We start from the raw sequence: 27,602 nt of genomic DNA on the forward strand, positions 1-27,602 counted from the left end.
TGTGGCCTGCGGTCCCGTGAGTTTGACACGTGTGCAGTCTAAGCAATGCATACTTGAGTGTAAATTTAACGTTTGCCATCTGGGACCGATTTAAGTCCAATAAGATAACCCGTGCAATTAGTGATCAGCATTTCAAAGGAAGAAATGTAGTAGCAATGCTGATATTTATTAATGCTTTTGTAGCATCTATGCAAAGTCCCATATATAATAGCCTTCTAAATATGGATAAATAAGCTCATACAGGTTTGCAGAAAAACACAACAACCAAAAAACCATACTGCCAAATTCTGTTAACAAGAAGTAAGAAAATAAGTTGGGAGATCTATAATATTTGTTAGGATTTCATGGCTATAGTAACAGCATGAATTGTTCAAATATAAAGAGCCACAGTGATCATAAATTGCAGAATCAAAACCTCGTGAGCAGTCAGTACACACAGACATTGGAAACTCAAAATCGCTAATGTTAGGATTTTGCTTCATTTGTGTTAGTTTTGCTAAAAGAGTTATAATTATCATCTTGTCAAAAACAGTTTTTACACCGGAATTATGATTGAAAAATCTTCTTTAATTTTAGTCTCCTTGAGCTTAGAGTCTTATCATAAACATCGTGAACATTGAGCAAGGAAATTAAACATGTTTGTTAGCTGCAAAGAACTGTTTACTAAAATGATTTAATTGCCAATAGAGAGACACATTTCAGAAAATGCACAAACCTTGAAAATTTATGGGCTTACAATTCCTTTAGTTCAATCCCCATTGAGTGATTGACTCACCATTGTCATACACTTTGAAGGCAAATCTGGTCACTTTGTCTGAACATAAATTTTTCACGGAAGAAAATTGACAGACATGTTCGGAACAGACCACAGATGCGTAGGACCGGCAAACAAATTTTTGAATAAACGTGACCATACAACAAATGAAACAAAATTTAACAATTAACAACATGCAATTCCTTTTTTTGCTGTGAGAATATATTTATCTCAATTTCATTTAAACTTTTCCCAATGTTAACTACATCATTTTTATTAATTGTCTTCGTCATCCAAGTTTTGTCAGCAGCACAAAATGCCAAAACTGTCATCCATTTTAAAGATTTGCAAACCCATGTGCATAAAGGTAAGCTACAAAGCTTTTTGTGAGACCAACTTTATGAGAACCAAATTTGTGGAAGTCATTTTTTACTACATCTAAGCCACCAGCTAAACTAGCAAACCAATTCGGCACTGATTGGATGAGGAAATGGTGACCTAAATAGCTTTCTTAGAAAATTTGTAGCCACAGCACCTCATGCCTAGTAGTCCAAGAAACGTTACAGCAGAAAGACTAGCTATAATAATAGCTGCAAAACCACCGATCTCAAGAGAAGTGCATGTGCTCATTTGGGAAAGAGTGCAATTCTGTTGGGGTTCTAGTTCATACGGCACTCCCGGTTGGTTGAATGAAATTTGGTCACGAGGGTCTGTCGGATATCTTTCGGGTCCTCTTGACTTTACATCAATAACAAGGAACATTCCCTGCTCTACATGTAGCTCATTGTGACAATGGAAAAGCCAGGGTCCTGCAAAGGATAATTTGGTGTTCATTTTCTGTTGCACTTGGTACCAACATTGATGGCTTGATATAATATGGTAACTTCTTTTCAACTCACATTTAAACTCAGATAAAACATTATAAAGGCAAAAGTATTCTTCGTTTTGCAGTAGACCTAAAGCGCTGCCAGCATCACAGCAAGCATTCAGAATTGGTGATTAGATTTCCTTGACAAATTAGGATGACTTTTCGTATTTTAGATTTCTGGCATTTTGAGCCATTGCCCACTTAGGTGTATTAGCAATAGTAAAACTGTTGACTTATATGGGAGTACATACATTAAATATTGATTTTCTGCTGAACACCATCCATCATTATGCATAGATATAAAATAGCACAGTTAGTCACTGCCCATTATCTATATATTTATTTCGCAAAGTATGTCCGTGTGTCGTATGTCTGTCTGCATTCCAGCTATAGCTATTATTAGAATAACTGTAAATTGACAACAATGCTGATGCAATGTCATGAAGTACAATCATTAGAAGCCTAGCAGCTTACTGCAATTTTCCATTGGCAATGTGCCAGGCTAATAGCATGAAAGTTACAGTTATTTTCATTTTTCTCCTAATTAATTTCAACTACACAAAAAGCTTCTCTCATGATATGTATTTTGAAAGTTAGAATGGTAAATGTTGTTATATGTTAAACACAAATCAATTTTCTGTTCAGACTTTTTCATTACCCGAGCAACGCCGTGTAGCACAGCTAGTTATATTATATTTGCTAGTACACTTGGCAGTCAGGTGCACTGGGAGAGATCGTAATGAGTAATCAGTATGCACATAATTAAATCTTTCTCTACTAAATTAATTTCTTTACTAGGACATAATTACGTATTCGGTAAAACCTAATATTTAACGAATATGCGTAGAAATCGTCATAAGCTGAACAACACGGTCTATAAAAATATTTTTATATCAAATTTATCATCAGAAAACTTTACATTAGCTGATTCCATGAAAAACACCGCAGATGCGATACGGTAGGTGAGCAAACACTTTTACGGCTATTTTCGAAAAAAACGGTGAGCGTGTTCAAATTGGACGATTTATCAATATTAGTACAGTTTACGGCATTATTATTACTGATAAAATATGAATAGTAACTCTCAGTAGTGTTATTGCTCAATAAAAATCACATAAAGTCTATAGATGTGAAATTAGGAAAACTTTGGAGCTGTAATACGTGAACGACTAATCGTTGTAAAAATAAATTGTGATAAAAAGATGGTTTTGCAAGGCGAAACTACGCTCAGAAAGAGCCATATTTCTATTTACTCAACGCATGCAAATAATTCTTGCCTTTCGTTAAGTACAGATACGGCGGGGTAATTTAGGGGTTTAGTGGTAGAGCGATGGGCAGTAGATCGGAGTATACCGAGTTCAATTTCAGCGCAAAACAATTTTATTTCTAATTTCTTGGCATGGCTTCGGACAAATGAACTTATTATAGTAAAGAATATATCTCTAATTCTTAGTTTTTGTCTGTTTGTTGGTTTGTCATTCATGTGTCCAGTTTTAGCGATAAGATTGTAGAAACGAAAAACTCGCTTTGCATTGGGATTGAACTCAGAAGCTTCAGATCTGCTGACAGGTGAGCTGACCACTACATCACATGGCCTACTTGTGATTTCATGGCTTGATTGTGCGCATACTTATTACACCTGCCAATCTTAAATGTTGATTGGTTAAAATACCAACGCTTCACGCCTCAGTAGCTCGCTTGAACTAGTTTACTAAAAAAAAGTTTTACTAAAAGCAAACGCACCCCTAAACTTCCCCAAAATGCTATAAATATAATATATATAGTATAAACTTAACTAAACATGTAGCACCCACAGAAATAAACACCTCATAAATTTTTTGTGCAAAAAGCTTTTTTATTACCCGTGCAGCGCCGTACATTTAGTAGTAGACCTATAAAATCAATAGTCATTGACGTATACGCATAAACAGGCAATGGCGTGCGCCTGTGTCTATGACTATCATAGAGGCATAATTGCAAGCCTTATTTTTGATTGGTCAGGCAATTACAACCAATCTTATTTGATCAATGTACACAGCATACCGATAAAAGTTTTGTTTTTTTACCTGCATCTCTCGCTTTAAATCTGACAACAACGTATCCCCCCACTGGCATCATAATCGTATCCTTTGCTATAGGTCTGTCAAAGGTTCTGTTGTCCCTTTTCGGTGTATCCAACATCTCAACGGCTTCCGTTGAAGTTACCATACTTGGATCCTATAAACAATTCGATACCTCAAAGTATTCTGGTGCGAATAAAGTAACAGAGTTTGAGTGTTGCAAACGGATTATATTACGTGTCAGCAAATACGTCAGACAAGTAAATCTAGTAAAATAAAAAATGGGAAACAGCGTGAGAAACTGAAGATAAGCCCTGGCTCGTTGTCAAATAAGTGCTTGAAGAAATAGTTTGGAAATTTGCTTTTATTTTCTAAAATATGGACAAATTCTTGGTTGTACAATGCTTATTGTTAGTTTAGCAAAAGCTATGACTGAGCACTCAATAATTCTGAATACATATACGTACTATATGTATTATACGTACATATACGTATAATGTACATGTATGATGAAATTCCTTCAGCACAAAGTTAGTTTAGTAAAAGGAGGCTTCTCGGCAGCTTTTTAACATACATGTATCAACCATAAAAGGCAAATTGCAGACATGGTATGATTACTATAAATGTACTAAACTAAGCAACATAGATTAATGTGGTTGGCCTAATTAAATTCTTATTACAGACTGTAGAAAAATGTATATGGCAAGTTTTTGAAATCACTAGCACATATGCATACAAAGCCAAGCTGCCTTTGGACAGCTTCAAACACACTTGTTGGGATTAAATTTTGGGCTGGATGAGATGTAAGGCAGAGTATTGGAGAAGAAAGAAAACAAGTTTCTCCTTGGCTCTGCGATGAGTACATTGGTTTCTGGCTATTAAAGATGGTAACCATGTCTTACTAGAGCTTAAATAGGATGTGCCTGCAAGTTGGTTTTTCCTGAGGGTTGCAGTTGTCAAATAAAAACTACTAATGAACACAGATTACAGACATTGAACGATATGTGCAATCTTGTAGGTGTATCTTGTGCGATATCCCAAAAAAAAACTACACGTATGTATCAAGGAAAGACAGAGACGGCAAAAGACACTCATGAGAACATTTATTTATTTGCATTTACCAACGTTTGGTCAACTCGGGACGAGTGGAAGTGCCTCTACTATATATTCAGCTTCGCGCCAATTTATACTCAACACATCGTTTGTATCTTTAGACCCATTTGTATATATCTTTATCGACCCTTGAAACTAAATATTTTATTTATCTGACACTGCTCTGATTCACCCTAACCATGTGGTATTGTGACAGTAGAGCATTATGACCACGGCTACAGGATCATTCACACGACCTACGTCGTGTGGTAGATTTCCACCACCAAGCACTTTTAAACCGGTGTTTTACAGAAGATGCGTACATGTAACTGTTTTTTGCTTACCTGTCCCAGGTCCAACACATACATATACTGTCCATGTATGTGCATAGGGTGGTTGGAAATGTTCCAATATCTACCTCGGTCAATAAGAATGAATTCGACGACTTCTCCTTGCGTCACGCTCAATCTGTGTATATACTTGCAAAATTCAACTGAGCAGTTCTTGCCAGTTTTTCCTCCAACCTCCAAGACCAACTCCTGAATTAAAAGACATTACAGAACAGTAGTAGTTTAGCAGCTCGATGTGTCTCGTTACATATCATCAAGTGTAATAACTAAAAAGCACAATTAGTCATGATTGTCACAAGGCAGTTGATTAGTGCAGGTGGTAGTATGATGGTGTACCAAGTCAAAGGTTGTGAGTTCGAATCCTGTTGAAAGCAATCTATTTGGACAATCAAACGCAATCAGATAGACAATGGTCCTATTATAGTAAATATATATTCATTAGAATTGTAATGAAACAATTTCCAAATTTTCCAGACTCAGGTGTTTTACTTGATAACTCTTACTGAAAAATACCAGTATGTGTCTGTTCAACTATTTCAGTTTCATTTTGAATATTATAATTTTGCTGAAAATTTAGAATGACAATTGTACAGTAAATCCTCAGTTTACGATGACCGTGAGTCACAACGTTTTGTGGTTACTACGCACCTTTTGAGAAATAAAAAATTAAATTAAAAAGTGTTTCCATCCTACACCGTTTAGTCATAAGAGGCGTAACCAATTGCGAACTAGTTGGTAGCGCGCAGCGGATGAATATGCTGTGTGGTAGTGCTAAGTGAGGAAAGCGGCATCTCTTAGTTTCAGTGTTAAGCCATTTTATTTGTGTTTGGTTTTTCTCTCACGCGTTTAATCGTTTTTGTAAACTTTTAGCTCTTTGTTGTGGCTTCAAAACGTAAACCAGTTTCTTCTGATAGTAGTGCATCAGAGGAATGGTCTTCCATGGCCATTGCCATGGAAGTGAAATTAGAAATTATTAAGCTATCTAAAAATAGTGAAAATTCAACAAACATTGTCTGGTCACTTGGCCTTAGTCCTTCTGCAGTGGTTACTATCCTTAGACATCAAGAGTGCATGTAGCAGGGATTACGTGTATGTCACAATTTCCATTTCCATAACATTTCCATAATTCATTTCCATATTATTTCCATTTCCATACTATTTCCGTAATTAGTTTCCATATTATCTCCATTTCCATAATTCATTTCCATTTTAATTTTCATTTACATAACAATTCCATAACTCATTTCTATATTATTTCCATTTCCATACTATTTCCATAATTCATTTCCATATTGTTTTCATTTCCATTACATTTCCATAATTAATTTTCATATTATTTCCATAACATTTCCATAATTCATTTCCATAACATTTTCATATTTCTAAAATAAAATTTCCATATCCATTTCCATAAAATTATGGAAATATTTATGTTTATGGAAATGGATATGGAAAAGTAAACGTTTCAATAATATGTTTAGCGATCCCTGGTATGTAGTATTATAGTACTGTACAATACTTTACAAAACAGGCTATTTAAAGTACATGTACACTATACATACATTGTACACTATTGTTTTTATGTACCAGTCCACACCAGTAAATTAAACACTTGAAATCTTTCTGTCTGTGTAGGTTTTTCTGTCTCTTCTACTTCTTTTCCACTTACTAAATGGTTGCTCCACTTGAATGCTGATCTCGTGCATGGCCTTCAACTCCTTCAAGTCGTCAGTCCTAAGCTCCTCCTTGTATTTGTTTTAACGAATTTATTGTTTTTAATAACAATAATCTCAATTGTGAATTGATTGCGACCATATTCCTTGACAATATTAACAATACAGCCTTTTTCCTATTTATTCATGACCTCCAACTGTTGTCATAGAAATCATTTTTCTTTCGCCGTAAAACGTTTGTATCGGTCTCTGATTCCATGGCTAACCAATTAAATATAGATGCTTGTAGTTATATACGTATGCTTAATAAAAGTTCATAGTAAAATGGAGTGTAACGCTAAAAATGAATATTTGCTCTTGCTTACGCACTATTCACAAAATTTGCCACATGGAATGCTGACCTGAGAAAAGTTGGTCATAGTGTCCCGTCTAAACGTTGTGAAAATGTTTTCAGCGAACCGCATTTCGGTGCCTTCATCATTTTGACGTGCGTAATAAGCACACCGGCTGCCAAATTTGAACTCGGCGAAGGATTTTGTTGAATTCGTATGGGGAAATAAAACTCGCATGGTGAGGTGAAAATCTCACCATGTTCAACTTCGTAAGGTGAAAAAAATCGAATATCAGGGTCATCGTATTCAGAGGGTGCACTGTACTTTATCTAAGGTGTTCGGACTTATTCGGAGTGAAATTCAGCTTACACTTTGAAGTAAAAATAGAGCAATGATGTAGGTCAAAGATCCTGTCATTAGAATAAAGTGATGTTTCAGATGCAAATATTGAAATTTTGACAAAAGAAGCTATAACAAGCTAGCTTTATTTAAATACTAACCGAATGCACGGTGTTGCACAAGTATTAAAAACAGCTTATAAATAGCGGCAGGTAATGAGTTGCTTGCCACTTGCCATTAGCCTGGCACATTACCGACGACTAATTTGAGTAAGCTAGTATCCGTATTGCTAAAATTACTAATAAGAGCCGTGAGAGCAAACTTTGGTGACGATGCGTAACGCAGAGTGCTATGCTTAATTTAACCTACTGTAGATAATGACTCACATGGCTTAATAAACTATTGCGTCTGGTGTAGCTTTATAGGTTAGGATGTCGTCTGGTGAAAGAAAGGTTCTGAGATCAAATCTTTTGCGATACGGGTTTTTCATTGCTAGATACAAATCGCTAGAGCTGGACAGACTGAATGACAGATGACAAACTTTGAAATTTATAAATATAGATTAAAACTGTAAAAGACATTTCAGCAAGTCTCAACCATTTTATATTTTTAATGGGCAAGCAGTATTTGTAAATTTGCTAGCTGCCCTCAGGTGGCATAATTTGACTGGCATCAATCTTTTTAAATTTTGTCATTTAAGAATCAAAAATCGTTTTTCATACAAGCAAAGTATCTCATGAAGCTAATCTAATAATTTGAATCAATCTATCTTACAGAAGCGCTATGTAGTTAAATGAATTGTGACAGGTCTTTGCTAGGCATAAACTAACTGAAATTGCTTGTATATGCTAAAACACCGGCATTTAAAGCATGTCTTACATGTTATACATGAATACTTAACGCGAAACAAATTTTGATATAAATAGCGTACTTGTAATACAACAGGTTTTTCCAATTAAATTTTGAATTTTGGTTGAATCTCAAAGTATATATAAATCCACTGCTTAGTAAGCTCTAATATAAAAGAGAAACTGACCGGTGGAACCTCATCATAGTGGGTAATGTAGGGGGCGGAAGGGAAGAGTCCATACACATTATTAATCTGAGCCAGAACTGTGCAAGATGCTGCAAATCACAAAACAAAAATAAAGGAATGAAACTGAGATAAAGTGAGACTAAACTGCACTGCTCTGAACCACAATTGATATCAAAGTACATTTATGTTGACTAGAGGATGTACGAGTTGACAAAGTTTTAATGTCTATGGTCTATGCAAGGATTGCAGTAAAACAGAAGGTACCTTACTAGTGTGCTTCTTTTTACATAATAAGTATCAGTTTGATTAATGATTAATATTGATGTAATAAGTGTGTGCACAATTGCTCTGTATTGCATCAAGGTGGTCGAGTGGTGCAGTTGATAGTATGACCAGCTGGCAAGCCGTATATGCGAGTACTAGCGAAATTACCGGAGTTGCACGGGTATTAAAAATGAGATTACAAACAATGAGAGGTGTTGCAGTTGCCTGCCACTTGCCATTAGCCTGGCACATTGCCAATGGCTCATTTGAGCAAGCGTACTAATAAGAACTAACTACTTGCTCTCACGAGAGAGCAAGCATAAATTTACGTTGCAGAAAAGCAACGTAAATTAACCGTCCGCGCGGTAATGTAGAGATGTAGTGTGTGGTCACTCACATAGCAGCATATATCGCCCAATGAATTCATGAATCTGGCTTAGCTAAATTGGTAAGGTATTTGCCTGGCAATTGGGAGGTTCTGAGATCATTTCTTCTGCGATATGAACTCTTCATTCCAATATTTTAATAACTATAGTTGGAAAAACTGAACTACTTACAGACACACATACTTTGAGATTTATATTAGTATATAGATGACTCTTTTTCTCATCTGTAAGCATTGCTACGAATAGTTGTAAAAGCGGACGTGGAGCTTGTTGTAGTAAAATTTACATTGTAGCCTACATGGTTAAAGTGTAAAAAATATATTTTTGCTAAATTTGAATTATTCTGTTAAAGGCTGACTACACCACATTTAAACCAAAAACTTTCAGCGCGCATATCCCAATTGGGTTAACCAAAGTTTGCTAGGAAAAAAGGAGAGCAGTTTTTAGTTCTACTGCACATTTTCTTCGTTTGCTGCAAAGAGTGCCTCTGAACAATATGTCATATATGAGGCCGAAACACCTTTTTAAAAATTAAACTTGCACAAAATTTCAGTAAATTTTATCAGAAAGTATTGGTATTTTTTTAGCGAAAAACCACACTTTCAAGCAAAAATGTGATTATACGCGGCGTCTATACTCGCAAAGAGACAGACGGAATAGAGACGTGTAACCCTGTAACTTGAACGCAATAGCAGCTGCCGATATGAACTATTGCAACGATAACAACTAATGGCATCATTTTCCATGCATTTTTTCTGAGTTTTAATCATGATGACGTTTTGTTGACTTCAATCTTAAAACATCCTGGCAGTCAAATCACTTCAAGCATAAAAAACTCAAATGATAGAAACATATCAATAGTTTAAAATAAAATATGCTAATATTTGCCGTAAGTTCATCTTTAAAGTGTAACTGTAGAACTTTATCTAATTTTCTGATATGTAAATTTTGAATTGACACAACATTACTGCTTCAGTACTCATAACATGACTGCTTCAGTACTCACAACATTACTGCTTCAGTACTCATAACATTACTGCTTCAGTACTCATGATGAATAAAAGGAAAGTAATGTAAAAGTTTGCTCTTCTGCAGTATTATATTAAATTTGGTTTTTCTGAAGTCTGTTATAAGATGAAACGTACCGAACAAGGCAGAATTGCATAGAACCTAAGTAAATTCGGTTGTACCATTCTGAAACATGCTGAGCAATACTGAGCCCAGTTGAAACCTGCAGAGCTCAGTTGCAATTTGATAAACCATGCCGAGCCTAGCTAAACCTTAAGAAACTTAATGAACCCTTCTCAACAAACTAATCTGAGACAGATGATGTGGCTGCATTGAATAATTCTTGTGTCTATGTTTCAACGACCATCAGTAAAACTTACAAATAATAAAACACAATTGGAGGCTTGATATATGCTTTTTAAACCGGGAAGTAGTTTTTCTTTTACCTAATTCGCTCCCATCATCATCTATGCAAGGGTAGTACGGTGACACATCATAGACTTGATCTTTCACTTTATTCAGTCCCAAGAGAAGGTACTTCCTAATATCTGGCTGCTGAGATAACCAATCAGGGGTTGGTTCATGAGATTTCATCTCACTCAGTATTATCTGTCCATCGTCTGGGTCAGGTGTAATCATGCCTTTGTTGAATGGATTCACAGTCTACAAAAAAGTTGTAATCGAAGTGGTAGATTTGTGCTGTGTAGAAAAAAATACAACATCGCTAGCCATGTCAGCATGTAAGGGTCAAAGTTCAACTACTGCCGTGACAAAAGTTTCTTTGCAAACTAATCTTATTTCCATGCTTTAGGAAAATCTCGTAAACAGAGAGATATGTTATTATGTATTATTTACTGTATGTAGGTATTGAGTGAAATTAAATAGTTGATATCGGATATCCCTATCTTGAAAAATTCATCTTCCACAAAATTACCAGCTGTTCTCGGCATAGCTATTTATATAAGCGGAGCTATATTAATTTTATTTATATTCATCTATTTATATTTATGAAAACACATCTGTCTGCACAATAATTACTCTGAAAACAAAATGATCTGCACATTGATATTCATTAGAACAGAGTTATCTGCACATGTATGTTCATTAGAACAGAGTTATCTTCACATGTATGTTCATTAGAGGAGAGTTGTCTGCTCATGAATATTCATTAAAACAAAGTAGTCTGCACATGGATACTTTCATGGATATATATAGCCTTATTACGTGCACTTTACTTTTTAGTAATGCCATGTTTAAACATGTCATTTACACATTGGATGTACATACGAGTCATGCCATTATTGTTCGAATGAAACCTTACCCAATCTATTTTACACAACAATGAGATCTCAACAATGATGGCTCAACAAAGAGGTCCCAACAGTGAGGTCTCAACAATGAAGTCTCAACAGTGTAGTCTCAAGTACCTAGAAAGCTGAAATGCTGTAAATAAAAAGTCTATCGTAATTCTAGACCTTTTGAGCTACACCTGATTCAAAAAGTATTTTATACTTAAAAACTGTTAATTTAATCAAATTTTTAAAAATCTCTGACTCATCAATTGTTTACGAGTTTATTTGTTTTGCTGGAAAATAACGTTGTGGTAAAAGAAGTTGCATGCTTGAGGTTGTGAAACCTTATTTTACTTGCACTACCTTTTTACCTGAGCTAGTTCATAGCCTCCTACAAAATTTAGAAAGAGTGAAATGTGATGCGTAAATTGATTAGCAAGCTCAGCAAGCATTTTGTGTGAACAACGTCTTGCTAAACCACGTACTAGAACTAGTACATTAGAAACCAATCACATCGGTGTTTGTTGATATTTTTCTCAGACTAGAACTATGCGTGAGGGTCAAAATTGGTCCGAAATGTATTAAAACTAACTAAAAACACTTTAAAATCTATTAGAACTTGTCAAGAGTCATAATCACGCTTGCTTGAAAAAAGCTTCGACCTGTATTAGCTTGAAAATAATTTAAACATGGAAAGAAAATCCCTGGTTTGTTGAGATATTACTTAAAGTGTATCTGGTAAGCCATTGGGAGCAATTTTACAAGTATGGCAATCTGGCATGATTTTAGCAACCACACAATTTTTCATGCATCATGCGTTTTACTAAACCCGCTGTAACAGACCCTCATCTCCCTGGGGTGTATAGCAGTAGGATCCCTCATGTTGCTTGTATTAACATTCCTGGCTCCTTCATAGTGCAGAATCCCATAAGTAGTGATGTTTTCACAATCAGCAGCCCCTTGGAATACCATCCAATAGTTCTTTGCTTCAAGGTCAGCATCTAACAGAAAGTCCCACCTTTGAAAAGTAGCATTAGTTAGTGAAATGCATAAAATAATTCAGACTGGCTGCACTTCTGTCTTGAGCGTAGGAACATAAGTGCTGTTATTGCAAATGTATGTTATGAGTAACAGCGTATGCTATGAGTAACAAAGGCGTCAAATAATTAATCTAAAGTTAGTGCAAAATTTTTTTTTTAATTCTAATGTCATGGAATTTTTGCTACATTATAGAGACAAGTCACAGAAAAATAGGATTTTAAACTTTTACAATTTTGGAACCTGAGCAAACTGTTAATGTCAACTTTCAAACTTGTTAAATTTCCAACATTTCATTCAGAGTTTAATAAAAACTTTTTACCAGAATAGTTTAGATGCATGAAACCATTTGATTAAATTAAAGGGGTCCTACCACACAAAGGGTTGTGCAACCTAAGCAGTTACATTGTGTGTACTATGTTGAATTGCATTCGTATTTTTGTTGTGTGTCATAATACGTGTCTTGGACTACACCAATTGCTAAAGCTGCTAGAATCGTGCTCGCTAATAATTTGTTTAGCCAGTTACAAGTGTTTCGTTGACCAGTTCAGTAGGCATGCACAGCTCAGACAATTCTGTGAATTCTGACTGAATAATTTTGTGTTTTTCGTTCATTTCGTGATTTCGGTCAGAACTCAGAACCAATAAAAAACTTGTTACGTGTAGCCGTACTTTCCTTCAGTAAGCCTACCTACTTACACAATCATCGTCACCTCGTCAACGGCACCAACAGTGATAAATGGTAGTCTCGTCTCTCACTTTTCAATTATCTCTGTTGTTGGGTTGTCAAAGTTTTAGTCTAGAAGTAATGCCTTTTAAGAGTGAAACTTAATTCTAAAAGCATTAGGTGTATCTTGACAAGGCCTAACCAATAATTAGAAGCTCATCTGGATGCTTTACCGACGAAACCATTGTTTAGATGGAATTATATATACATCAATGGTTCATCGAATAGGGATACTCACCTTTCACCTCCTGATACAAGAACTGTGTCTGCTTCTACCTCCTCGATATCTACTCCGTCTGTAGCTATGATTGTAATGTTGTGGCTCTCAATGTGAATATGTATTGGACAGTTCATCACTCCGTTGTTTATTGTTCGAAATCTAAATAGAGACAGTTGGATGTAGACTTTGAAATCTAAATAGAGGCAATTGGACGTGAACTTTGAAATCTAGACAGAGACAGTTAAATGTAGAATTTGAAAAATAGCTTGCTAAAAAACTTCAGTTTCCAATAGCTCAAACTAAGCTGCTGCACTGCATTCAGATCAACCAGTTTTACAAAAATCATTCCGCACAAATGTTTTTTTCCTCTCTTCTTTCTCTCCCCCTTCTCTCTTCTTATTTTTCACTCCTTCACTCTTTCTCTTTTTCCTTATTTTTATTTCTCTCTCCTGCTCCCTCTGTTGCTCCCTTTTCTCCCCTTCCTTCCCTTCTCCCTCTCTTACGCTTTTTTACATAAAATAAACTTGCTATGAAAAGTTTTGTAAGATAAAATTGCTACAAATAATGCTTAAAATAATGTAAGAGCAATTCTGACCTGTATTTTTGACCCTTAGAGACATTATATGTTGGGTACTGCTGGATGAGATTGCTATGTGCCAAACCTGAAAATAGAATAAGAAACACTTTGTAACAAAGTAAAAATAAGACAGCAAGTGTAGAGCACGCTTTCTTTCACTTCATTCCTTTTTTCTCTTTTCCCTCCTCTCTCATTCTCTCATTCTCTCATTCTCTCCCTCTCTCCCTTTCTCTCTCTCTCCCTCTCTCTCTCTCTTTCTCCCTCTCCCTCCCTCTCCCTCCCTCTCCCTCCCTCTCTCTCTCCTTCTCTCCCTCCTTCTCTCATCCTCTGTCTCCCTCTCTCTCTTTCCCTCTCTCTCCCTCTCTCTTCTCCCTCTCTCTCTTCTCTCCCTTTCCTTCCCTCTTTCTCACTCTCCATACCTTTCTCTTTTCTTCTCTCCTTATCTTCCTCTCTCCTTCTCTCTTTTGTGCAATGAGAGAGAGAGAGAGAGAGAGAGAGAGAGAGAGAGAGAGAGAGAGAGAGAGAGAGAGAGAGAGAGAGAGAGAGAGGGAGGGAGAGGGAGAGTGAGAGAGAGAGAGAGAGAGGGAGAGGGAGAGGGAGGGAGAGAGAGAAGAGAAAAGAGAGAGAGAGAGAGAGAGAGAGCAAGTTGTGGCATATTAACCAGCAACATTTAATCCTATAAATAAATTCATGCAGCTTGATAAAATTTTGTACAATGTAACGGCTTGCACTGTGTAAATCTACCATATGAATGACTTGGCTAAAGATCAGGCAGTCGATAGTTTTTATGAATTTTTATAACAAGAGCAGTAATGTTATTTCTAAACAATGTACACTTACACTAAAGTTGTGTAGTTGTATAACAGATTGAAACCAGAGCATACCGACTTTCGGAAGTTTTAGAGAAGTTGTGCATCCTTGATTTTATTGATGATTTAAGAGCAATACTACCATGAAGGTCGACTTGCAAGAAAATTTACATTGCAGTTATTTGGTATCAAAAGTTTTACCATGTCTTACTTTGCTGTGTTGTAGGTGCAAAATATGTGGACATGTGATTACAACCTTTTAAAAAACTGAAAAACGAACAGTTAATTGCAGTCATCACGAAAACGCCATAGATTGGAATCCTCTCCAAAACGTTTCAAATAGGACGAAGCTGAACACGATTTGCATTTGCTTCTGCTTACACTTTCACTTCTGCTTGCAACCTCATTCATCCAAATATTTTCACAGCTATACTTCACGAATTCAATAAAACTATGCCTATTGACCTTACGGTCTACTTCCTCATCATTGTAATGCTGTCACTTTGAGCACTGATATCTCAAAACCTAGCCTCAAAAATAATTTTTATTTTTTAACCTTAGCTCGAAGGAGTCCATATCATCATCTGATAAGCATAAGGAGCCTGTTGGTCACCTGTGATAGTCGAAAAATGCTGCACAAATTGTTCACTCTATTCAGCGGGAAGTATGGGTCACATGATCAGATTGCGACTAGATGATTAGACCAAGCTGAAACGAAACTGTAATTAGAGTAGCAAGCATCTCTATTTGATAAGCGCTCTCCGGTAAAACCTGAAGTTTTGTTATAAACTAGTGCTACTAGACGTTTTATATCGAGCCTTTTATTGGCCTTTCAATACACGTGATAGCAGCGCGTGTTAAAAAAACAACCGCGTATGTAGTAAAAATAAAGGGATTCAAAACTACGGCGTTTTTGAGATGGCTGCGATTAACTGTTTGTTTTTTTTTAGCTTTTAAGAGCTTGTAATCACATGTCCATACATTTTGCACCTACAACACAGCAGAGTAAGACATGGTGAATCTTTTGATACCAAATAACTGTAATGAGAATTTTGTTGCAAGTCAACCTTTAAAGCTTTAACCAGCAACTTCTTCTGATATTTTGTTGCTATCGTTAACGCTTGGTTACTTTACTGCCGTGATTGCCGATTATGGGCAACACCAACAAAAGAAGTTATGGGCAAACGTCGTTTTAAGTCAAGTGTTGCCAGCAGCCTCATCAAAACTGGCGATGGAAAAGGCGTAGAAGGCGACGTTCTGCTACTAGAGGTCCCGCAGATGATGAGTCAGCTGTAGCAGCTCCACGTAAACGTGCTAACTAGAAACCGTGCAAATACAAAACAAGACAACTATCATCACTGGCCTATAGCGGCTGAGAAAAGAGGGCAGTGCAACCAGTGTACTGAAGGGCAAAGCAACATTCAGTGTGAAAAACATGGTGTTCGTTTATGTCTAAACAAGAAAGAAACTGCTTCATGCAGCTCCATATATGACTTTGACAATCAATTGTAACTTTTTGAATAATTTTAATTAAACAATTTTTTCAATCCTGCTTTGATAGTTGCTATACTTTGTTTGTTACATTTTTGTTAAGTTCTATAACTATTCAATATTCATTACAATTCCGTAAATTCAACTAGTTCAATATACTATTAAAATATTCTAAATTAAATTCTCTTTAGCCCAAGGTGTTAAAATTGACTCACTTTAAAAAGTCATTAAAAAGGTAAAATTAAATATTTTTTCTGACCTATAAACAAATCAAAACCAGCAGAGGAAAAATGTTCACTCGCGTAATAACACCTTTGCTCCCCCTGCGCAGGGTTAAAGCTTTAACCAGCATAGCTCATAGTGGTTCTGAATCTTTCAATTGAATGAGGTAACAGATCTTAAAACCTTCTCCAATAAGCTAATAAATTGGCTTAGTTGATCACTTTCACAAAAAACATGTTTTAATTACATTTCTATCTGTAGTGGAGCACAGCAAACATCTACGAAGAATTTTTTTACCATTGATGATGAAAGTTTCAGGAATGTTGCTGCCTTTACGATGGAGATGCAGCATGCCCTGACCAATAGCCAACTTGTGATACCAGTCTTGAATAAGTAAGGTGTGCGAATTTAGGTCCTGGTATTGCGGATATCGATTTTTCCTCTGCTTGACGATCAGCGCTCCCGCAATCCCGTCTCCTCTTTGCATTCCAAAATGAGCATGGTAGTAGTGGGTTCCTGAATTGTTAGTTGTAAAACTGCAATACAGGTAAGTACAGGTAAGTAATACAGGTAAGTAAAAATACATACTTTTCATCTTATGAGACTTGAAACGTTTTTAGTTGTAGTAAGCTCGTTGCTGAAAAATGACAACAGTTATCAGAATGTAAAAAAACTTTCAATGGCTACTTTGATTTAGAGCTGTCTGAATTGAGATGCAAGCTTGACGATGGTGAGATTTGGCGGTGGAGAGAGAAAGACAGTAATACAAAATAAAAATAAAAAATAAAAATATGTGCCGTAATTTGCTCTACATTTGTTTTTGTTAAAATAGGTTTAACTGGAATGTATTTTTACCTTTCGTTTCTAATGGCTTTCTTATTTTTACATACAGACGTAAATAATTTAAAAAATTGGGGCTTTTAAGTACTGGTAATTATTTTGTCTGAAACGAAAAATATTTAGTCTCATTTATATCACAGCAGAAATTTCCCACATGCTATGCTGTTAGCTATATTGAATGTGTAGAGAGAGAAGACAGTGTTTGTGTAAAGTATGTGTGTATAGTTAGATAGCAAGACAACGACTGAACTTCAGTAATGTATGACACTCATGGGTATGGAGACATAATTACTTTACCAGAGCTACATTAAGACAGGCTGTGGTATGGGAACGTCCTAACACCACACAGAAGTGATCATTCCAGGTTGTTTTTTGCACTCCACAACTGATATAGATGGCGATGCCCAGATACTGTTTATGCTAACAGAAAAAGATTTAGCTGCTTAATGTATCCTTAATCAACTTTCATGCCCAAACTTACTTGTAGACAAAATCGCTGTAAGGTTGAATGATGCTTTGTGTTACCAATGCTACTCCATCCATATACGGTGTTCCTGGTTGATGAAGGCCATGCCAGTGAATACTCGTTCCTTCCCCATTGGCCATCTCATTACTGATCTTTGCTACTATCGTGTCTCCTTCACAGACCTGGAGAGTGTTTACACATGTATGTGTGCGAATTGATTTGTATGCCTTCTCTATTACCATGTAAAGGAACTAGGTTCAACAAGTTTTGTCAAATCATATGTTCACCATAACAATCGACTGCTCAAGCAAACTTATTTGTCCTTTTTTATAGTTGAACTGAAAATCATTTTTTTCTTAAGACAACGAACTCAATTTATGCAAAAACCAGCTTTCATAATTATTATAATTGATCAAAAACTACATTTTGTTCATTTATTGGTTTGATTGTGGAATTATTTGCATTGCTATAAAAATTTTACCCAAGCAGGAACACACAAAGATATTTCAAATCGACCAAATATGTATGTATGTGACACCAATAAAACCAAAAGAGCTTAGCCCTTTTACTGAAGGTATACTAGCTCACCAATTCTGTTTGAAAGCTACACATGGAATACAAGTACACATACTAAATGGCTCAATACTAAATTATTCGTAGCCATAATGTCCGAACGATAAAGGATTAACAATAGCGCAATTTAAGCAGTTGCATCGTATGTAGTATGTCGAATTGCGCTGGTACTTGCTGGTACTTTTATTGGTCATACGTGTCTTGAACTATATAAATTGTAAAAGCTGCTGGACCCGCTCTTGCTAATAATTTAATTAACCAATTGAACGCGTTTCGTCGACAAGTTCGGTGGGCATGCACAGCTCAGACAATTCTGTAAATTCCATGAATAATTTAGTGTTTTTCATTCATTTCATAAGAGGTCAGAAACAATGATCCCTGAGTGGAGCTTATTGACTGCTACTGGTGGACTGCTTATCAAAAATTGTTACGAATTGTCTACTTTCTCTGCTAAATGGTCAAATAAAACCATCGACTAAATTCCTTTTTCTTGAGATTTATTTACATAAGTTAATGTCGCTTCAGTGAACAAAGTGCAATAATAGATCATAAACAAAAACTGCAGTGCTACAGACGACTGATTCTATGGTGACGGCAAAACATCTATCATGCATAAGTGGATGTTAATGCTAAAACACAGACAGTTTTATTAACGAATTTAACTTCTCAGTAATTTAAAATGCAACTCGTCTTTTTATTCAAATTTGTTCTTGTGATAGAAAAATAGAAAAAGTGCTATCACAATCATTGTATTTATATCTAGTCAAAAGCTTGAGCTGATTTATTTAAACAAAATGCTTTAAAGGTTGACTTGCAATAAAATTCACATTACAGTTATTTGGTATCAAAAGATTCACCATGTCTTACTCTGTTGTGTTGTAGGTGCAAAATATGTGGAAATGTGATCACAAGCTCAAAAAATAGTGCTACGATAAGTTTTATATTGAGCTTTTTATTGGCCTTTCAATTCACGAGAGAACATCAAGTGACAAGACAATAACCAAATTTCATGGCTACGTCATCAAAATAAAGAAATTCCAATCTACGGCAGCTTTTCGTTTTTGAGCTTTTAAGAGCTTGTAATCACATTTCCACATATTTTGCACCTACAACACAACAGAGTAAGACATGGTGAATTTTTCATATCAAATAACTGTAATGTGAATTTTGTTGCAAGTCAACCTGCAATGTTGTCTTTGGTGATTTTGTACTCGAGCCTCTACAAACCATACTAAAGCTTCTAATGGTAAACAAATAATTTAAGCAGACTGTTATTTAAAGTGTAATGTTTATTATGTTATAGAAAAATATTTGATCAAGACAGCGAATGGGCAAACAGAAAACTTTTAACTGATAAGTATAACAAGTTCTCACATGACTTCTACGTGTAGCTTATGACTGTCTTGTTGCTACAAGAATGTTCCTAATAATGGTAAACCACCTTCTGAAATCTAGCTAAAACTAAATACTATGAATAAAAAATGAGACATAAACCTTGTTTGACCATCTTTTTTACAATCAACTGCTAAAATAAACCGCTTTGATCTTATTTTCTATTCTTGTTTTTACTAGTTTAGCTGAAAATAGATCTTAAGATACTAAAGTCTGCTCACACAAGAATCAACTTCAAAAACCTCAAACCCTGTATGATTAAGCATACTAGCGTTAAAAATATTTCAAGTGCTTCAAGCTATTTTTATGAATGTTAACATTAATCTAGTAATTCTCATTTGTTCCGTCTAGCACATTTCCGTTGGGCAGACAACTTTAGAACTCTAAGCCGTATGCCATTCTGTATTTGTATTACAAGCTTCCAATTTCTGCATAACCTGTGCCCGTAATATTTGCATTTATCTTTACAAACAATTAACGACCATTGGTTTTTATTTCGTGAAAGCAACAGACTACAACCACCAATATATGTTGGAGTTTATGAACTTTCTCTTGCTACAAACTTTAATCTCCTTATCTGACTCTCCTACAATACTATTAGATTACCAACTTTTAAAACTTGTCTGTTCAACTAACTTAATAACTCCTGATTTCGGTCTTATTGTTTTCATTTTGGAATGTAACAAGAGAAGATAACTTCTATGATGACTACTAAAGTAAATAAAAATTTATACATGCATAAACGTCTTTTAATGCAATAAAATTCCTTTTTTTCAAATGCATGTAGAATGTTGTATGTTATTTTGAAAATAAATTAGTGGGAAGCTAGTTTATGTTTTTCGATTAAATCTTTTTTATTGTTTCTTAAGTGTTCGAGTAAAAGAGAACTTTTGGTAGTTGTTTTTGAAAACTCTCAGGATATGCTTTCTTCAAGACAGTAGACAAAATTTGTGACAAACGTTGAAATAAGAAAGGGATGGCCTAAATGAAGCGAAAGTTGTGATTCATCTTGTTTGTTGGTAACTCCACTGATATAACACATCAAATGAGCATTTTATGCGTGATTTTATGACATTTTATGGCATGAGACATTCAAATAGAGTTTAATGACTTTATGACATGCTACACCCAGTTTAAGTTCAATGGCTTGACAGTGGATGCAAGCATTCTTTGTGGCATTATAGACCACATTTTCTGCGTTTCTTGTTTGTCAAACCCAGGTGCGATTTGATTGCTAAATGAGTTCCATGTCAGCATTTGCTACCAATTGGTTGATATAAAACATATGTCACTGACCGCATGAAATTATTAGTTGAGTGGCTAGGCTACTAGCTATTTCTAATGAGAAATGTTTTTTCTAAAAATAAAATGCTCAGCAAACAGTGAGCTGAGAAATATGCTGACAGACATGTGAATGACCTGCGAGGTATTTAGGCCATCACCCTTTATAAAATTGATATGCTGCTTCCAAAAACAAGAAATTCTGCCGTGATTAGCTGATATTGAAAAGCTTTGACTTCATACTGACATTACTGCTAACTGTCACCTCAGAGACCTCAAAGATGTTTGTACACTGCCATGAACCAGCTATATACATAGAACCTTTTAGAATTTTCAATTATGTTGATATGCAACAAAGTTTCCTATTATTCTAGTTAGTTTCACAGACTATCTCATGCATGATTGCTGTTTGCTAATCAAGCATTTTCTCTGGTAATGAAATAAACAAACTTACTCTTATGGCAGGAGAAGGCAACTGCCTATTCACGGTGTATATTTGTCGTGCAAATCCATCTGCAACTGCACAGTGTGGTCTGTTGCAATCGCTGAGTGTTGCCGGGCATTGGTAGCAAGCTTTAGACATTGTTGTATATGTCTCGATTTTCAGCTCAAATTCACATGTTTTGGCGACTGGATCAGCATCACAGTTCCTGTCACAACCTGATTGGTCAAACGCCTTTGACCGTTCTGTAAACACAATGTTTCTGCTATACTGAAAGCAATGTCTTAGCTATTTTGCATGCCACAAATGTTTTGGTGATCAAAAAGCTAATAAGTTGCCTATTGTAATTTGCATATTATATTACCTAACTTAAATACCGTATATCATTAACCGCTATGAGCACACATGATTGTTCAGACCGATTTCGTTAAAAAAAGAAATGGTGTTACAACTCCTGATTTTAAATTTCCAATACACATAATTTTGCTTTACTATTCTTTATGTTATTTGATTTTCAAATTAAATATTTTGAAATAAATGAAATATTTTTAAATTATCCTTTTGTCTCATGGCCTAATTCACTTTGAAAGGCATTGAATAAAGTAATACTAGAGTTGATATCTATCTAAATCACCCGCAGAGCGACAAATGCAAAGGAATTCATTTAAGGTTTCACTGGAACAAATTAAGAAAAGCTTCATTGACTTTTGGCATGCCCTGAACAAGCACGAGTGTTTATAATTCATTTGATTGTCTTTAAGTAAAAAGCTGAAATTGAATTTTACTAACCTGAAAGTTATGCGGATAGACCTATTTGCCTGAATACACACACCTAAATATTGACAACATTTTTTACTAGAAAACTTTCATATAATAGAAGAGTGCTAATACTAAACTACAAATATCTTCAGTACAGCTCCTGCACAAAACTTGTTGTGACAATATAAATTAAAGTGTTGGTGAGATGAAACCGCTATTACTAGCACTTTGAGAGATTATTGTTTTGACAACTGTTTACTTATCAGACCAATGAACAGAAAAAAGCTTGTAATTAAAATTTTGTTTGCGTACTTCTCAATTTGTAGAGCGAGCAATATTAAAATTTTCATAAATAGTTTAAAATACATTTTAAAAGCCAGAAACCTTATAAACTAAACCTTCCTTACACAAGATCTCAGTCACACACACCTTCACTCAAACACCAACCATCATAGATACTTAAAAAGGACCTTGCGCAAAATTTTGGTAGATTTTATCAGAAAGTATCAGTATTTTGTTATCATTTGTGATTGTTTTCGATGTTTGAGATGATCTAAATATCAGGATGTTTCAGGATTAAAATCGAAAAAACCTGGTTGCAGTTAAAATGCTCAGATCAAGCGAAAGTGCAATAATGGCGTCTATAGTTACAAAGAGACTGACAGAATAGAGACGGGTAACGCTGCAGCTTGAAAGCAATAGTCGATATCAACTATCACACCAATAACAACTAGTAATATCATCTTGCAGTAATTTTCTTTTGAGTGTTTTAACTTCCGATCAAATTTTGTGGCATATAATGTTTAAACATCCTGGCAATCAGATCACCTCAAACATCAAAAACAACCGCAAATGATAGAAAATACTGATTATTTTTTATAAAATCTACTAAAATCTCATGCAACTTGATATTGAATGCAACTGTGATGGTACAATTGAGCTATTTTTAATGCAGTTACAAAATTTATATCAACGGGTTCCAGTACTCTGGCAGTCTAGAGAGCGGTGAAAAATCACGGTGTAATAACTATAAATACAACTAATCTCGACTTGTGGTAGACAGTTGATCAGTGCAGTTGTTAGAGTGTTGAGAATGCTCGCAGCTGCGAGTTTGAATTATGTACAACGGAATTGTTTTTACAATTTTTTTTCATTGCTTTGGACAAACAGACAAACATTGCTCTTATTACAACAATGATTAAAGAATTTTACTAAGTTTTCAGGATTTTCTGAGCAATTTTTGTGAGTACGCATATCCTGAAGGGAAACAAAGGGTTTGTATAGCTCCTTTGCCTTCACACGAGTGTTTACTGTCTTTGTTTATAATTTTTCCTATGCCGGAAAAGCCTTTTTAGCAAGACTTGTTTTGTCTTACACAACAAACAACTGGGAGCCAATTATTATGCAAAACAATGAGAGATAACAACGAGTAATAAGGAAATATTTGGGGAAGAATCAAAAGCAAAACAAATCATCTTATTGTTACTTGATACATCAGAGCGAGTGCTTGTTTACTACGCTAAAGGCTATTAGGTTGCTTCGGATTTAATCACATAATGCAAGCAGTGATCCTGAAAGGATCTTTATTCATTTGAAGGTGACACTCACAGCTCTAATTTCATGGACTCGTTAAGCACTGAACCATTTTTCAGAACAGTGAAGGCAGGTTAATGATGGTTTTGGAATCCTTATGGTTACCCTCTGAGGTACTAGTAAAATATATTGTTTACTTACTATTCGCACTCATAGACTTTAAATTGTGTTGTACATACTCCTTTTAATGAAAAGCAATTAATACATCAATAGCGCAAAAAAACAAGTGTAGACAAGTCCAATAGGTAAATTTAGGCTATGTGGCCAATGATTAGTTATTGTATCAGGCAGTTTTTTTGACAAAAATTGTTAGTTGTGCATAGCATATATTCACCATCACATAGTACATATTCACCATCCCATAGTACATATTCACCATCCCATAGTACATATTCACCCTCACATAGTACATATTCACCATCCCATAGTACATATTCACCATCACATAGTACATATTCACCATCACATAGTACATATTCACCATCGCATAATACATATTCACCATCCCATAGTACATATTCACCATCACATAGTACATATTCACCATCACATAGTACATATTCACCATCCCATAGTACATATTCACCATCACATAGTACATATTCACCATCCCATAGTACTTATTCACCATCCCATAGTACATATTCACCATCACATAGTACATGTTCACCATCACATAGTACATATTCGCCATCGCATAATACATATTCACCATCCCATAGTACATATTCACCATCACATAGTACATATTCACCATCACATAGTACATATTCACCATCCCATAGTACATATTCACCATCACATAGTACATGTTTACCATCACATACTACAAATTCACCATCAAGATGGTCTCTTTTCAGACACCTCAAATCATCACATCGTAACAGAATTTCTATTCAAATTCCATATATGTATATAGTACTTTATTGGCAATAATTTCATTTCACAAATGGAAAGGTTTTTCCAACTAGTCTATCAAACAATAGTAAAACGAAAAAGCCAAGAAAGGCAACAGTTAGCCTTTAAAATCGAATAAATAGTGTGACAAATAGTGCTTAAAATGCCTTTCTCTGATAAGAATCCGACATTCCATATATTCCATAAATCCAACATACGTCTCTTATGTATACTCTTAATATTTACTCTTATGTATAGCTGTAAGTGTACCCTTATGTATACTTTTATATCTACCTCATGTATCTCCCTATGGACACTTCCTACGGAATCTCCCTAAATGTACCCCTATGTTTATCACTATGTATGCCCCAGTGTATATCTTCTATATATACATCAATGTATACCTCTATGCATACCTCTATGTATACCTTTAGGTGTAGATAATTTTAAAGTCTCCTAGTTTATGCTATTTAAAGCAGAATCACTTGAGAATAAACTTGTGAGACAGGGGAAGCAGGAGTTTACACGCAATTAGCTCCTCGAAATGAGAAATTAGATACTATCAACTCTGGCCAACAGAATGTGACACAGAACAGACAAGAGTAATAAAAGTTATTATTCATCACAGGTATTACTGATAAACAAATATTTGTTTACGGAATAATCTCACGAAATTGCGTATACCGGTATATGATTGCTGGTACCGCTTCTGTACTTTTAATCTCAACACACATCCGTAAATGTCTTACAATTGAAAGAGGATATACTGTTATTATTGGCCATTACAAGATGAAAATTCATCAAGATCATCTTAAAATTTTAAAATTGCAACCCACAATTTCAAAGGTTTGTGGGTACACTCGAAATAAACAATGTATATGCCATTTTATGACGAAAACCTTCTGAAATTTTTTTACCAGCTGATGAATACAGTTGAAATAAACAACGATGTATTTATAATTCTAAAGATGGTCATAATTTGAAAATTCTATTGACATGTTTTATATAGTTTATATATATAAAACAGAATAATGAAAACAGTATACCAAAGTTTAGCTAAAGATTTTACGGTCTGAACGTGATGAGCCAGAGTGAGGGAACTGCTGGTGATTCCTGTAAAGTTACTGTTCCCTTAGTTATAAAATTTGCATAGAAGACAGTTTATGAAATTTGAATAATCCACAATTAGCATATTTTCAGAATTTTCTAAAAATATTTTTAGCAGTAAATGTACAAAGATTGTTTCTTTTCTAGTTTTATGATTAAAACATGTCTTTGCTAAAACAGGCCACCAAGTTTTAGCACATACCCTTAGCTCACATTTGAGCTCATAGCCTTAGCTCAAATTTGGGCTCATAGCCGTTGCTCACACTTTAGCACACAGCTAATTGACAAAAGGACTTTTTACTAAAACTAGAGTTGGCTTAAAGAATAAGAGCAAAGTATTTCAAAACTGAATTTTTTATCAAAACTGTGTGAATTTTCATCTTTACTAATTTTATAATACGAGACTGACAAGACTCGCACAGGTTCTTCTACATTTTTATCCTTTGCACAGTCAGCAGTTGGAGCAAGGGCTACACTCTGTCTAAATATAGCAAAGCTATATGGCCTTTTCTACTCTCATGAAACATTGCAAAGCTGTTTTATATGTTGGCTCAAGTCTTCAACTTTTAAATAATATTACTTATTATTTTTGGTGCTACAACTACCGTTAGATACTATCATAACCATAAATGTTTTATAGTATTAAATACAGGAATAAAATTAATAATGTTTTAGACAATGAAGCTAGTAAAAATTGTAATAGTGTAAATAATTAATGTTATCTTTTTAGTGATGTTATGATAAAAACAACAATAATATATTTTATTTTGCTTACAACTGTGGCGCAAACAATTTTATTACGTTGCTTAATTATAATTTCTATTAGTATCCTTTATTTTAATTATTAGTTGTTAGTTTCATGAATATGTGGTCAATATAAAAAGGGATTAAATAAATCAAATAAATATAATAATGTATTAATATTCTCGGTAATAAATATTATATTTGAGTTTGTTTGATATGATATAAATGTTAATTGAATAGCAATAATACTAATAATAGTAAAGATAATTATAATTATAATAATAATGTGAAATAATATTATGTATAGTATTAATAGTGATAACTTTAACATATATCAAGTTGTAATATGATGATTATGTCCCATTTTTGCAATTTTGCTACAGTTACTGAAAAATCCGTAGCAGCTGCTTTGAATTCAGTATCTAGGTCAGGCTCAAGGCTAAAAAGTCAATAATATAAGTATTTTCTTCCTCATCATTACATCTGATTATCTAGAAGTACTTTATACACAAATAGGAGCTTATATAACTACTGTTGGTACAAAATGGAAAGAAAACCTACCTGCGGTTACCCCAACAACAAGGCAGTAGACAATAAGCACGACTTTCCAAATCGAATACATTTTTCTGAATAAATTAATCTATTGACTATATTGAAAACCACCATCTAAATGAAACAAATTTAACCAAGTATGCCATTGGTTATACTAAGCTATGCTCCGCCCCTTTTTTGCACTGACAAATGCCACCAGCGCTAGCTGTCATGCCTAAAGGACAAGCACTTGCTTTACCCGTATAATAATTATTTGCAATTTGTGTTGTTCATAGTCACACTTTACAATCTTATCAGTACTTGTACTGTTGTTTACTTGACCTGTTGAAGCGTGATATGATATGTATTATTTAGCCTGGGCATTGCTCTCTTGGGGGGTGGGGGCCTGGGCATTGCTCTCTCCCCCCCAGCCCCTAAG

General features: G+C 34.9%; 1 protein-coding gene across 1 annotated transcript; it reads right to left on the minus strand.

Moving 5' to 3' along the window:
* Positions 1–145: 145 nt before the first annotated feature.
* LOC137407410 (uncharacterized) lies at positions 146–27,303 on the minus strand. The gene is made up of 12 exons (XM_068094060.1): positions 27,194–27,303; positions 21,545–21,777; positions 17,860–18,026; positions 16,836–17,074; positions 14,035–14,101; positions 13,458–13,598; positions 12,298–12,472; positions 10,609–10,825; positions 8,505–8,593; positions 5,119–5,313; positions 3,689–3,839; positions 146–1,563 (listed from the first exon to the last, which is right to left on the minus strand). The coding sequence occupies exons 1-12, from the start codon at positions 27,252–27,254 to the stop codon at positions 1,253–1,255; spliced, it is 2,046 nt and encodes a 681-aa protein (XP_067950161.1). The 5' UTR covers positions 27,255–27,303; the 3' UTR covers positions 146–1,252.
* Between the last annotated feature and the right edge of the window lie 299 nt (positions 27,304–27,602).

This window comes from Watersipora subatra, chromosome 10, assembly GCF_963576615.1.
Source record: "Watersipora subatra chromosome 10, tzWatSuba1.1, whole genome shotgun sequence".
NCBI classification, from domain to species: domain Eukaryota; kingdom Metazoa; phylum Bryozoa; class Gymnolaemata; order Cheilostomatida; family Watersiporidae; genus Watersipora; species Watersipora subatra.